Genomic DNA, 13,168 nt, shown 5'->3' on the forward strand with positions numbered 1-13,168 from the left:
GTGGGGGAAAACATTGAGGCATCCACGAACAGAGTAGTGAGAAACTAAATGCAATAAAAATACCATCTAATTCCAGAGACTCAATGAGACATATCGAATGGCAAGTCGAAATGATAAAACCGGACAGAATTATAGTAAGCGTATTTCGGATGTCATAATGGATTACGGAGGCATAATTTTTCTGAAATCAATTCCAAGTTCCAAAACAATTTACAAGACTTAACGGAACATTTAAAACAGTTTTTAATTAATAGCTAGAGGAGTAGTTAAAACATTTCCTTTAAAGCCGCTCGTAGACAAGTCATAAACACAAAAGGGTAAAATCGGAAATAGTGGACCCACCTCGGGACAAACGAAGCGGTGGGCTCAAATTACGTATTTTAAGCTTATAAAGTCACCTACGGAGGTTCTGGGGACATTCCATGATTTTCTAGGCAATTTGCGGAAGTTTGCACAATTCTTTCAATAAAGCATACTTATAGGGTTCAATATAGGACACAATATAACACAACTAGTCTCTTTCCGACATAATGCAAGAACTTTCATTCCGACTTCCCATTTCCAAACCAATCTCAATGTTTTCATATTCATTATTAATCTAGATTATCACAATATAATTTGGAAGCATTTCATATCATTTTCACAAAATATTCACAAGATATACAAAATATACAAACTTTCCACCAAAGTCATAATTCATCCAAAACTTCTAATATTCAACCTACATATCCATAACATATTTCCATCTTCCAATTTCATCAACCATAATCATAATTCACATCTTAACAACTTCATTTCCATAATATCACAAAATCATTCTAAAATGACATAATCTTCTACATTCCAACTTCAACCAAAATTCATTCAACTTTCATTCCCAATATAATTTTCACCATAACCACAACTAGAATACAACATAAAATTCAACTCATATATGTATACAACATATATACACTCACGGCTACATATATATATGTATATATACACTTTGTAAACTTCCATATTTCCATAGTTTCTACTCATTTCCATATACTACAACACAAACAAACCTTCATAACATAATGAAAAGGTATGAATTCTTACCTTTTTCTCCAATCTTCTTCACTTGTCCAAAGTGTGAGATTGATGAAACTAATGCTCAATCTTCCAAAACAACTACACCAAGTTGTAGAGGGACCTTGAATTAGTAGGAATTCAACAAGAAAATAATTTTAGAGGCAAGATTTTGAGGGATGATTTTTCTATGACCAAACCCGAAATGGTCCTTATGTTGTTGCTCTTGTTTTTCTTCTTCTATGCTCTCTTTGTTTCTTGAAAGTTCTAATAGATAAGGCCTTATATAATTAATTAGGCACATGAGAAATATAATTAAACCATGGGTTGGGCCTCACTTGGCCGGCCACCCCTTAAACATTGGGCCTAATTTTTTTTCTTTTCATTTTTTTGGGCCAACTCGGTTGGTCCCGAGTTGGGCCTAGCCCACTGACCTTTCGACCTTAAAACGTTCATATCTCCTTGTGCCGACGTCACCGGGGAACCCACGACCTATGGATGGAAAGCTAATTCAATTATCTACAACTTCTATTTCTTGGTATTTTTCCAAATTACAAACTTATAATACCGTTTTTACCCCTCAAAGTCAGGTCACCCGAAAACGTTTTCTTAAAAATATTCGTTTGGAGGGCTTCCACTTTGATTTGGCCCAAGGGCACTTCATGAGTCGTGTTTAACTTTACATATGTGATTCATATAACTTTTCAGATGTTCCAAAAAAATCTCGGTGTGTGGGCCCCACTCCAGCAGATACTCCGAGGTTCAAAAATATGGGATATAACAGCTTATGATTGTTTACCATTTTCCCTTCCCTCGGGTTTGGGGTTTGTTACTTACATTCAACGTTGTTATAACCCGTTATTTGAGGGTATTCCTAGAAGTACTTGTAGAGCCGATGTTATAGATTTGTTTAAAAAATATAGATTTTATTTGCGCCATGTATTTAATTCTTTAAATTGTAATGTTTGTCTTACCGCTGATTTGGGTCTTAGTATTAACCATTTAGATTTTTTTGCTATTACATGTCATTGGGTTGATGACAACTGGGTTATGCAAAAAAGAATTATAGCTTTTTTATATGACGAAGGAAAAGGTCGTCACGATGGAAATTTTTTAGCCGATTCAATGTCTACTATAATGAGATTTTTTAACATTTATAGAAAAACACTTTGTATTGCTTTAGATAATGCTTCTAATAATACAAAGGCAATTGGTCTTTTAAAAAGAGAAATAAACCCTCCTCTAAGAAATATTTTTCATGTAAGATGTAGTTGTCACATTTTAAATTTAATTGTTAAAGATGGTCTTGTGCATTTTGATGATTCTGTTCAAAAAGTTAGAAATGTTGTTGTGTTTCTTTTTGTAATGCTAATAGGGGAAGAATTAGAGATTTTAAGAATGCTTGTGTGGAAAATAACCTTAGACCTAGAAAAATTCAAGTAGAAATTGAGACTAGGTGGAACTACACTTACATTATGCTACAACAAGCATATGAGTATAGGATTCCCATACAACAAGTTCACAACAAATATAATACTGATAGTGAGGATTGGTTAACCTTCAGGCATTGGAAAGATGTTAAAGAATGTATTGAACTCTTAGAATTTTTTTATAATGCAACTCTTGCTTTTTCTAGACAATTATATCCCACGGTAACCGGAATTTTAGCCTACTTAGCGGAAATAGCTAGAGTTTTACAAGAGTATAAATATAAACCCGATTATCAAGTGGCTATTTTTGAAATGATAATCAAATTTAAGAAGTATTTTTTTCCCATCCCAACTTTATTTATATTGGGTTCCCTTTTAAATCCTTGTTTAAAAGTGTCTTATACTAAAAATTTGGTTAGTCAAATTTATACATTTTTAGAAATTGAAGAGGGAGTTCAACCATCTTTAGCTGAAGCCGATCTCGCTATTGATGATGAGTTTAGAAGAGTTTTTACTCATTATTCTAGTTTGGAAGAACGTGCTACACCCGTTGCTCCACGCCCTACTACTTCTCAGAGTAGCAAAAAGGGCTTGTCGGGTTTAAAAGTTTTACATTCACAGCCAACTTCTTCTTCTACTGCAAACTTTGATGAATATAACTTTTATTTGATGCAGCCAAATGTGGATATCAACCAACTGGATGAGGTGGACGTCTTAGCATGGTGGAAGAAGTACAAGGCAAGCTATCCGGTACTTTCAAGAATGGCTCGAGATATCCTTACGGTTCAAGTATCAACCGTGGCTTCGGAGAGCGCATTTAGCCAAGGAAGACAGCAAATTGGAGACCATAGACATTCATTATCCGGCTTTAGCTTGCAAGTACTAGTGTGCATTCGAGATTGGATTAGATCGGAGCGACGCAACCAAAACTCAGAAGCGGAGGAAGGCGAAGAGGAAGAAATTGAAGATTTGATAGCTAGTGGACCGGACCAAATGGAAGACTTTGAAGATATTTCCATGACCGAATATGATGTGGGGGAAATTAACGAAATGGTTCAAAATTGGTGATTTTATTATTCTACTATTTTTGTACAACTCATGTATTATTTGCAAGTTAAAAAAAAATACAACTTGCAAATAAATGTTATCCAAGAATGATTAAAATATATGACTCATTGAGCTTTCTTCTATTTACTTGTGTTCATATTTTTACTTTTATTAAGTTAGGAATATACCTAAAATATACTAAGAATATACTTATAAGTATATTAAGTTATATAGTATACTTAAACATATATAAGTATATATAGAAAAAATAGTATATATAGTATATAAGTATATATAGTATATATACTATATAAGTAAGTATACATATATATAAGTATATATAGTATATATAGTAGATATATTATATATAAATATATATACTATAGTACATATATATATAGTACATATACTATATATAAGTATATATAGTATATAGTACATATATATACATATATATAGTATATATATTAAGTTATACATATATTTAGTATATAAGTATATGTAAGTTATACATATATATGTATACGAAAAGCACTATTCTGTATTGCTGACTTGCTGTTAGGCTGTTAGTCAGTAAATATTTAAACTTTAATTATAAAGTTGTATAACATATGTAAATATACCTACAATATACAAATAAATACTATAATATATATATATATATATATATATATAATACAAAAAACAAAAAAAAAAGATTTTAAGCACTCCAAACCGGACCGGTTCCGGTTTGGAGTTTAAAACCGGTTAAGCGGTTCCGGTTTTTTAACCGGAACCGGCCGGTTAACTAATCGGTTACCGGTCCGGTTCCGGTTGGAACCGGTTAACACCTTTATATGTAATTATATGCATTTATTTTATGAGTTATAAAAATGTAGATAATAAAACATAATCTTTTCTAATTATTGAAAAACTTAGTTTAACATGCGAAATCAGAGGTTAAATTATACTATTTTCTTTCTCTTTGTGATTTTCTTAATGACATTCTTTGTGCATGATTCATTTGTGTCAGATATTCGTGATTTAGTTTCTTCGTGAAGTGTTTCGTCCAAATATTGTTCAGTAGTGACCAAATATTCTTCGACAATAGGAATAATATTTGTTATTTCAAGAGTAGAATAATATTCTTCATGGAGTATTATTAGTTATAATGAATATAAGTTTCTTTTCGCACATCTAAGTAAATCTCAAAAAGTTAGTGTGCTTCTGCCATAGCAATTGAAGATCGTGTCCATAAGATATTATTGCTGGCAGTCAAATTACATTTATTTAAGTTCATGAGGTATAGATTATAAGTATGTTATCTAGTTCTATCTCACCTAATAATTTTCAAAGAGGTATATGTTTACCAACACAACTTCTACAAACTTTAATTAAATAGGATTTGACTATTTTGAATATGTGTTTATATCAATAACTGACTACGTTTGTGGCCTTTTTTCAGTGATAATTCTGTTCTGTTTTAGTAGAAGTTAAAAGTACCAGTTATTGAGTTATGAAATAGAAATCGAAATATGTAGTAGTAGTACAAATCTAACTTCATAAACTTCAACCTTCTCTCATTCAAATTAATGATAGAATACATGTGCTTATTTCCTTACTTGATAGAGTTTGTCATGCTATAGTTGTCGTTAATTGGTATCATCTCCACCTTCGTTCTAGTGCGAAGTTCAATAAAGATAGAAAGTTTTACAAAGTTGGTAGATCTCTTTATGTTTTCTTATTTATGGAATAAGTGGAATATCATTTAAAACAAAAAAATATATATATAATCAAGAAGATGCATGTGTCTCTTTAATTTTTACTCTAATTCGGGAAAGACTTGTGAAAATAATAGGTCTCTTTAGTTTTTACTATAATTCTAACTCGATTTTATTTGTGTGCCTAAAGTGTCATTTTTTTCCAGTCAATTGAATATCAAACATAATGAATATATCTACTTGAGTGAATGGTTTATTTTTTAAAAGGTATAAAAAATCATCAATTACGGCGGTATAACATAACTGCATGTAAGGACCTTTAAATTTTAAATTATTTATTTTATATGAACTTTTTAGCAGTGAAGATGAATTAGTCCTCCAAATTTCAGCACGTAATGGTTCAATTATTTTCATAGAGTAGCACAACCACCGAGGAAAAAAACTTAGAATGTTTTATCTCATTTCCATAGCAACAATGCACAAAATTTATCAATATCTATTAGAGTGTCTCATGAGATTACACAACTGAAAAGCATACAAATAAATATCTAACTATAGATCCCGGCTTTTCCCTAGAAACAAATATCTAAAACAAGAATACCTCCAACTCTCCAAGTAAAAACAGTAATTAATTAACGATTAAAAAAACAAATGCATGACAAAGCTACAAAGAAAAAATAAAACCACATGTAAATAAAAACTAAATGAATTTAGCAATCAAAAGGGATTGAAAACTTACCAAAGTACGTGTTTGGAATATTGGCCAACAACCTATTAACTGTTGGTGTGAAAGAGGAAGAAAGCATGAAGTGAAATATATACTAATTAATATCTACAATGCTTCCTAATTGAATTGGACTCCTTAGGCATTTAGAGATTTAAAACGTAACCTATAACAAATTTGACGTAGTGACTTGCGGCACCAGGAAGAGTGAAAAGAATGTTGTGTCTCATTAGATTTAGAATTCTTGTTATAAAGCACTTTGTAATTCTTTTATCACAATTTTAATTAATTTTAATGTCTTAAATATTAGTACAATTCTATCTTCAAAGGGTATAAAAGTCGTTCAATATTTGAAGGATATTTTGGTCAACCAACATTTATATTCATACTTTTAAAATAATATAGATAGATTAAGTTTGGGATACATTTCCTGTATTTTAAAATTAACAAATACTCATTATACTATGAAAATCATACACTTATACCATTATATATATATATATATATATATATATATATATATATATATATATATATATATATACAGAGTATTGTTAAAGGATAAATTAAAAATGATAAATAAAAGTTTTTACGCACTTATTCTAATGAAATTTTAAGAAGAAGATACATATTTATTTGTTGACGAAACATATAACATCCAAAATTCATAAATAGGAAAATGAACACAAATTTCTTAGTAAGAACCCAACTTTCTTGCACTTTAAACGTGTAAGTTATTTTTTTTTTATTATATAGAAATTTCTTGTATTTATTTTAGTTTGTTTATTTATTCTTCCCTTTCAAATTTTCTTAAATTGATTTGGTTAGATAAAGTTTTATTATATAAGAGGTTTAAATATTTTCTAGAAAAACAGGGATAACATCATTATATTTAAGAGTTTCAAAAGTCAAAATATTTTGCCAAATACGTAAAAAGTCTGGTCATCTTATTAAATAATTTTTGTCATTTCCTATTTAAGAATTTTAAAAGATACGTATGTCAAAGAATATTCATTCTCTTTTCTAATCAAAGTCGATCGTGAATAAAAAATTTAAGCAGATATGGTTATCTTCTTTCTAAAATTATATGTACACAAAATTTTTTGTTTATAGTTTTAATTTATCTTTAAAATACTTAGTTACGAATATATCTCACAGGGGTATAAGTGTAGGATTTTTATTGCATATGATTTATGTAATTAACCCATTTTTAATCTCCTATCTTAAAGTTTTACTTAGAGACAACAAATCTAAATCACACTATATATCCAACATTTTTTTCTATAACATATATCAAAAGAAAAAACAAAAAAAAAGAGGTCCAAATGTATAAGTATTGTTAATGCGAACAAGAGATGGAGGAATTTGCTCTCCTCAATACCAACTTTCACTGCTTTTAGGCTGTACTGATGGAACTACTGGGTAAAGAAAGTAGGAAGAAAGGGTAAGACAAGTTTCTCACTATTATGAAAAGGTTAACACGCATGTCTACTACAGTCTCACATTAAAAATAGGGAAAAGGGTCAAAAATATTTCTTTACTTTGGGAAAAGAGCTAAAAATATCTTCCGTTATGAATTTGGGAAAAGGGCTAATAATCCATACGATCCCCTTATTTCCCCCAATTCTCTCAATGTATTCTATGAGTTATTATTTAGTTGAGTCGGGTTTAAATGATAGAGCGGGCTTAAAAAATGAAATCGGGTCATTTTGGGGGATTTGGGAATTTCCGTCAAGACAGGAGCATATTTGAAAAACTTTAATGTCGGGAGGGGTATTTTTGACCCAAATTCATAATGAATGATATTTTTAGTCCTTTTCCCAAAGTAGAAGGATATTTTTGACCCTTTTCCCTTAAAAATAAAGAGAAGTGTCCTAAAACTAAGAGTGAGACTCTTTTGGGACCAACATGTGTTGTGAGGTCTATTTGACAAATGATCCTACCTTTTAACTATAGGATAGCCCCAAGGTCAGGAGATAAATAAAGAACCATATCTCATTATACTATTCTTGTCGTCTAACATGAAAGATTAATTAATATAGTAATTGAATATGTTCTGTCCGATAAAACTCAAAACTAAATGAACTTCATAGTTGTCTCAATGTTGCTTTTAAGAAAATTTCACCGAATGTCCTTGTAAGCCGGTGTTTAACTATTGCTCTCGTTTTTAAAAAAATTGCAAATATATCCCCAGCAACAGATGACCACTCCTATCTTCACGCTCTTCTTCTTCATCCTCCTTGTTTGAATGAGACACCGGAATGTGGATTTCAAAGGCAATAACTTTGAGTTCATACCTTTTGGTGCTGTTAAAAGGGCATATCCAAGAATTTGGTTTGCAAAATCTCGAATTTGGAAAGTCAAGCTTATAGCATAGATTTATCGAGGCCCATACTAGGCATGTACCATTGTATCTCCGTGACAAGGAAATTGTTTGTTTATGAACACATGAGATGGTGACAAAGAAGTAAATTGTGTGGTCCTCCCCTCCCCATAATTATGATATTCAACAAAAAAATACAAGTTAGGAAATTATAACAACTCACTTTGGTAGGCTCCTCAAATCTAGTGGCGGAGCCAGGATTTCGGCCAAGGGGTTCAAAATATAAAAAAATAAATATACGAAGAAGCCTAAGGGGTTCAACATCTAATATATATATATATATATATAATTTTAACCTTATAAAAACGGTGTTTTTTTCTGCCGAGGAAATTCGGATGAACACCCGTAGTGTAATAACTACTTACAAAATTAATCTTGAAAACCAACATCCACAAGCCGGTGGCATGCGATATGATATCAAGTTGAGTGTGCTAATTAATACGGCTAGATGAATTCATTATTCCAACTGAGAATCATCATTTCCCGAACTTAAAATCTTCATCTAGGTAGGTGAAATGTCCCTGTCATTAAATTTGTACAGCAACTTCTGGTTGTTTTAATGCCATGTGACATGTCTCTTGAAACTCATCAATTCATCTCACAAGTGTAATCAATGTACTCATCAATTTCACGGTGTTCTTCACTCGTCCGAATACACCTAAAGTTTGAATTGGAAAGATAATAATCAAGAACTTCAACTTCCAACTCTTTCTCACAAGGAAAAGCAAAAGTTATTGAATGCATTCTCGAGCAAAATTCCCAGTAGAACCTAGAAATCTACAGTTTATCTAACCTTTAAAATTCAAAATTGAAATATGAAAGTTACATATTCTGTTTCGTTCCGCCCCCCTCCTGTGTTTCTCTAGCATGTTGCCCTTTGTCTAAATGCATCTAGGATCTTCTGGCAAAGTAAACCACATACTATGACAAAACAATACTGTTCTTCTGTTAAAAAAAAAAAAAATATGCCACGATCCAGAGTAGGAATCTTTACATCTAATCTTTGATATAAAATGATAATGCTCTTGTGGAATTATTCAGGCTCTTTCGTAAACTTACGAGATGTTATTTTATAGAAGTCGATCAGAGGAACCCTTCTTAAACGATTTTGGGATTTTGATATCTTAACTTCTTTGAATAAAACATCAGTACGTATTTATTGAATAAAAGTATCTTAAAACATTTGTAAACATGTAAAGCAAAAACTCTTTCACTTCCCAAGAGTAGTAATGTCATTCTTTTTCTTAATAGATGGAGTACAACATATCAATCGATCGATGGATCCACCGTGGCTCAATTCTATACACTCAAAATTAAGATCAAAATACTACTACAAGTTTCCTCTTCCAAAAGAATTTTATCTATCTTTAATATTAGTCCAATGGATTTAACCAACACTCCTGAGGCTTGTACCTGTTCCTCACAGTATCCAGGCAATAATTATAAACAACAAAGTTTCTCTGCACCCAAGCATAATCAATCTTCTGTTTGCTTGACAAGTGCCAAGTACTGTACTGATCCCACCAGCGCTGTGTGGCGGTGGAAACACAAGCAGGGTAAGGATTTTTCCATTGACAAGCATCAATAGTAAAATCCTCATAAGACGCTACAAATGGTGCATTTTTCCAGTTTATCTTGTCCAAACCTCCTCTAGTAGCCCAATTATCTGCGTTCCATATGCTAGAAAACACGTACATTGGCCTCTGGGCTGGAAAGAAATTGTTCGTGTGATTCGCGTTCTTGTATACCCTTATCGGTACCTTGTCCACAAAAAACCTGCATTTACAAGAATGCAGATTGAGTCATCAACTATGTCTAAATCATAAATCGGTTGTGCTCAACTTTATGAATATTCTATATCCATTTCATTATGTTCAAATCTATTTCACAAGAATCTTGATGTTAGTTGTAATTGTAAATGGATGTTCTCTCATCAAACAATACTTTCTCATGTAAATCTCTTTATCAAAAAATTGTTACCATAGAGTTGTGGAACCCATATATATGATTAGTGAAACAACAATTATCACCGAGCGATGTGGTGGGTGGTTGAAATCCCTCCGCTCTTATTCCTGAGCAGCGACGGAGCTACTCTGGTCTAGAGGGTGTCAATTGACAACCTTTGCTGGAAAATTCCACTACGTAGATAGGTAAAAAAAAATTGTACGTGTACTATATATTGAAATCCCCTTTGATTTTCTGTGTAACTTTATTTATATATATATATATATATTTATTGACCTGCCTTATTAAAAATACTGAAATGATAAAATACTGAAATGATCCATATGTCTTAGATTTGCACCTTAGGAATGAGAATATTTCAATATAAAACTTTTACCCCTTAATGGACCTACCTGGCATACCGATGCAAATGAACCAATAAATTTCAAATATCGAATGGTTAAACAGAAAAAAGATGAAATGAAAAAAGGACTTACACAATTTGGTGAGAGTTCCAAAGAATGGAATAGGTATGGAAGTCAAGAGTAGGATCAAACCAGAGTTGATGCCTCATCTCACGTCCACCACTCCCATTATTGTACACATTTGTCTGAATAAGGTAAGGTTGTCCTGTTCTGTTTCCCAAGAACTCCAAATCTATCTCATCTCTCAATGGCCCTGCCTCTACTTCCGAGCACATCTGCACCCAATGTGGAAAAAAAAAATCCCCATTACACTATTGCCAAAATTCCCATAACAATAAGGGCCCGTTTGGCCCTGAAATTTTTTCCGGAAAACATTTTCACTTTATTTGGAAATCAACGTTTGACCATGGAAATTTCAAATACAAGTTGTATTAGGAATTTGGAAAACACCAAAAAACTTATTTTCACTTTCAACACATTCAAACAACCACATTCTTTGCAAAAACTATAACCAAACAACTCCAACTCCAAAATACCAAATAAAGTGAAAAATATTTGGTTTTCATGGCCATCCAAAATACCAAATAAAGTGATTCATGGCCAAACGCCTACTAAATATGCACAAAATGTTCAGACTTTTTTCTTCTAAACTTACATAAAATGCTGTCACAACACCAGCAGAGTCACCTCCTACCAATTTCAACTTTGTGCTAAACCAACCAAATCTATAGCTCTGCTTAGTCATAAACCCGCAATCTAACATACCAAGAACATGAACATTAAGAAAAATGTAAGAAATAAATAAAAATGCATTTGAATTCTTGGAGTTTAATCACCTGATACTTGGTCTAATGTGAGATACCAGATCTGTCCATCTTGAGAAGTCTTGAAATGAGTACCAGGACAACTTTTACTGAAGTTCTCTTCGAATGCACCTTTGAGTTGAGCATGTGATGATGAAAAAAGGGTAGCTAAAAGTGCTAACATTAAAAGAAAATCAAAAATTGAAGAAGCATTTCTCTCCATGTTTTTTTCTCTTTTTGAATGAAGCTCTTCTTGGAAGAGAGCTTGATGAGAAGTGAGAAAATAGGCTTCTAAGCTGGATCTTTTAGGAATGATGACGTTTTATATTTAATTATACGCGGCTTGTGACCTTGGTAATGGTGAGGGCAAAAATGGAAATGACCATCTTTTGCTCATTTTTATTTACTACTCTATCTTTTAACCTCGAGAGACGAAATGAGGTTAGGATATACTCCAAAAAGGAATGGACAAAAAACTCTTTTTGCTAACAATTCTAGAGTCTAGACAATAAAAACTTCAACTCATTTGAGAATATTTTTCTATTTGCACTAGAAAAATATTTCAAAATTGAGAAACACCATATTTTTGGAAACTTGATCCAAAATGGCTTTTAGAAACCAAACAATTCAATTGTAGATCTAACCATACAAATAACGTATTTGGTCAAGCTGTCAAGATTTGCTTATTTTGAAAAATATTTTATGTCAAAATTAGTTTTGGTGAATAGCAGTTGTAATTGACTAAACAATTTGACAACATTAGAGCCGTGATTAGTTTTGATCAAAGTTCCAAAAATACTTTGGTTGAAAAACTACTTTTTTCATCTTCTACTATTACTCAAAAACTCCAATTTTTTCATAAAAGCTCTCGAAATACCTCTATTCTCTAAAATAATAAATTATTTTAAAGAAAATAAACACTTGTTTTTCTGAAGCTTTGATCAAACAGGTGGAATATTAATATAACTAACTAGAGAAAAAAAAACTAAAAGAAGGAAATAATGTGCATGATTCTTCTAGTAATAAGTTAATGTTAGTAAATCTTTAGAGGCGACGAATACTCTACTCGGCGACGAATACTCTACTCAATGTTTCAAATTTTAAAAGTGAGGAATTTAGGGATTGATTCCCAATAGCACACATATCCAGAAAGACCTGCAGCAAGCATGAGCCATGCAATTAAAGAATAGCACGAAGAGAGTGAGAGGGTATCCATACTGCCAATTACCAACTGATTTTGGTGACAGAAAATAAAAGTGGGTACCGTGGGGTCTAAGGTGCTTTTATAATATCGCAATATGGCTCCTTCCGAAGAGTCCGGAACAAAATCCCCTCAAAAAAACCACTTTGAACCAAAATACCCTAATAAAAACAAATTATCAAAGTATGTTTAGCGCAGTAAAATACTGCGCTATAGCACTTCACGGAGACGAAATCGTTAAGTGCTATAGCGCAGTATTTTACTGCGTTATAGGAAAAAAAATTCTTTCTATAACGCAGTAAAATACTGCGTTATAGAAACAGTACAAAAAAAAAATTTATAACGCAGTAAGTAAAATACTACGTTATAGAAAAAGTACCAAAAAAAAAATATTTTCTATAACACAGTAAAATACTGCGTTATAGAAACAGTACCAAAAAAAAATTGGCCAACTTTAT

General features: G+C 31.8%; 1 protein-coding gene across 1 annotated transcript; it reads right to left on the reverse strand.

Moving 5' to 3' along the window:
• Positions 1-9,531: 9,531 nt before the first annotated feature.
• Positions 9,532-11,813, reverse strand: LOC132623901 (probable xyloglucan endotransglucosylase/hydrolase protein 8). Its single transcript, XM_060338710.1, has 4 exons — positions 11,543-11,813; positions 11,362-11,462; positions 10,779-10,981; positions 9,532-10,113 (listed from the first exon to the last, which is right to left on the reverse strand). The coding sequence occupies exons 1-4, from the start codon at positions 11,730-11,732 to the stop codon at positions 9,711-9,713; spliced, it is 897 nt and encodes a 298-aa protein (XP_060194693.1). The 5' UTR covers positions 11,733-11,813; the 3' UTR covers positions 9,532-9,710.
• Positions 11,814-13,168: the final 1,355 nt, after the last annotated feature.

Source organism: Lycium barbarum, chromosome 12 (assembly GCF_019175385.1).
Source record: "Lycium barbarum isolate Lr01 chromosome 12, ASM1917538v2, whole genome shotgun sequence".
In the NCBI taxonomy this organism is placed as follows: Eukaryota; Viridiplantae; Streptophyta; class Magnoliopsida; order Solanales; family Solanaceae; genus Lycium; species Lycium barbarum.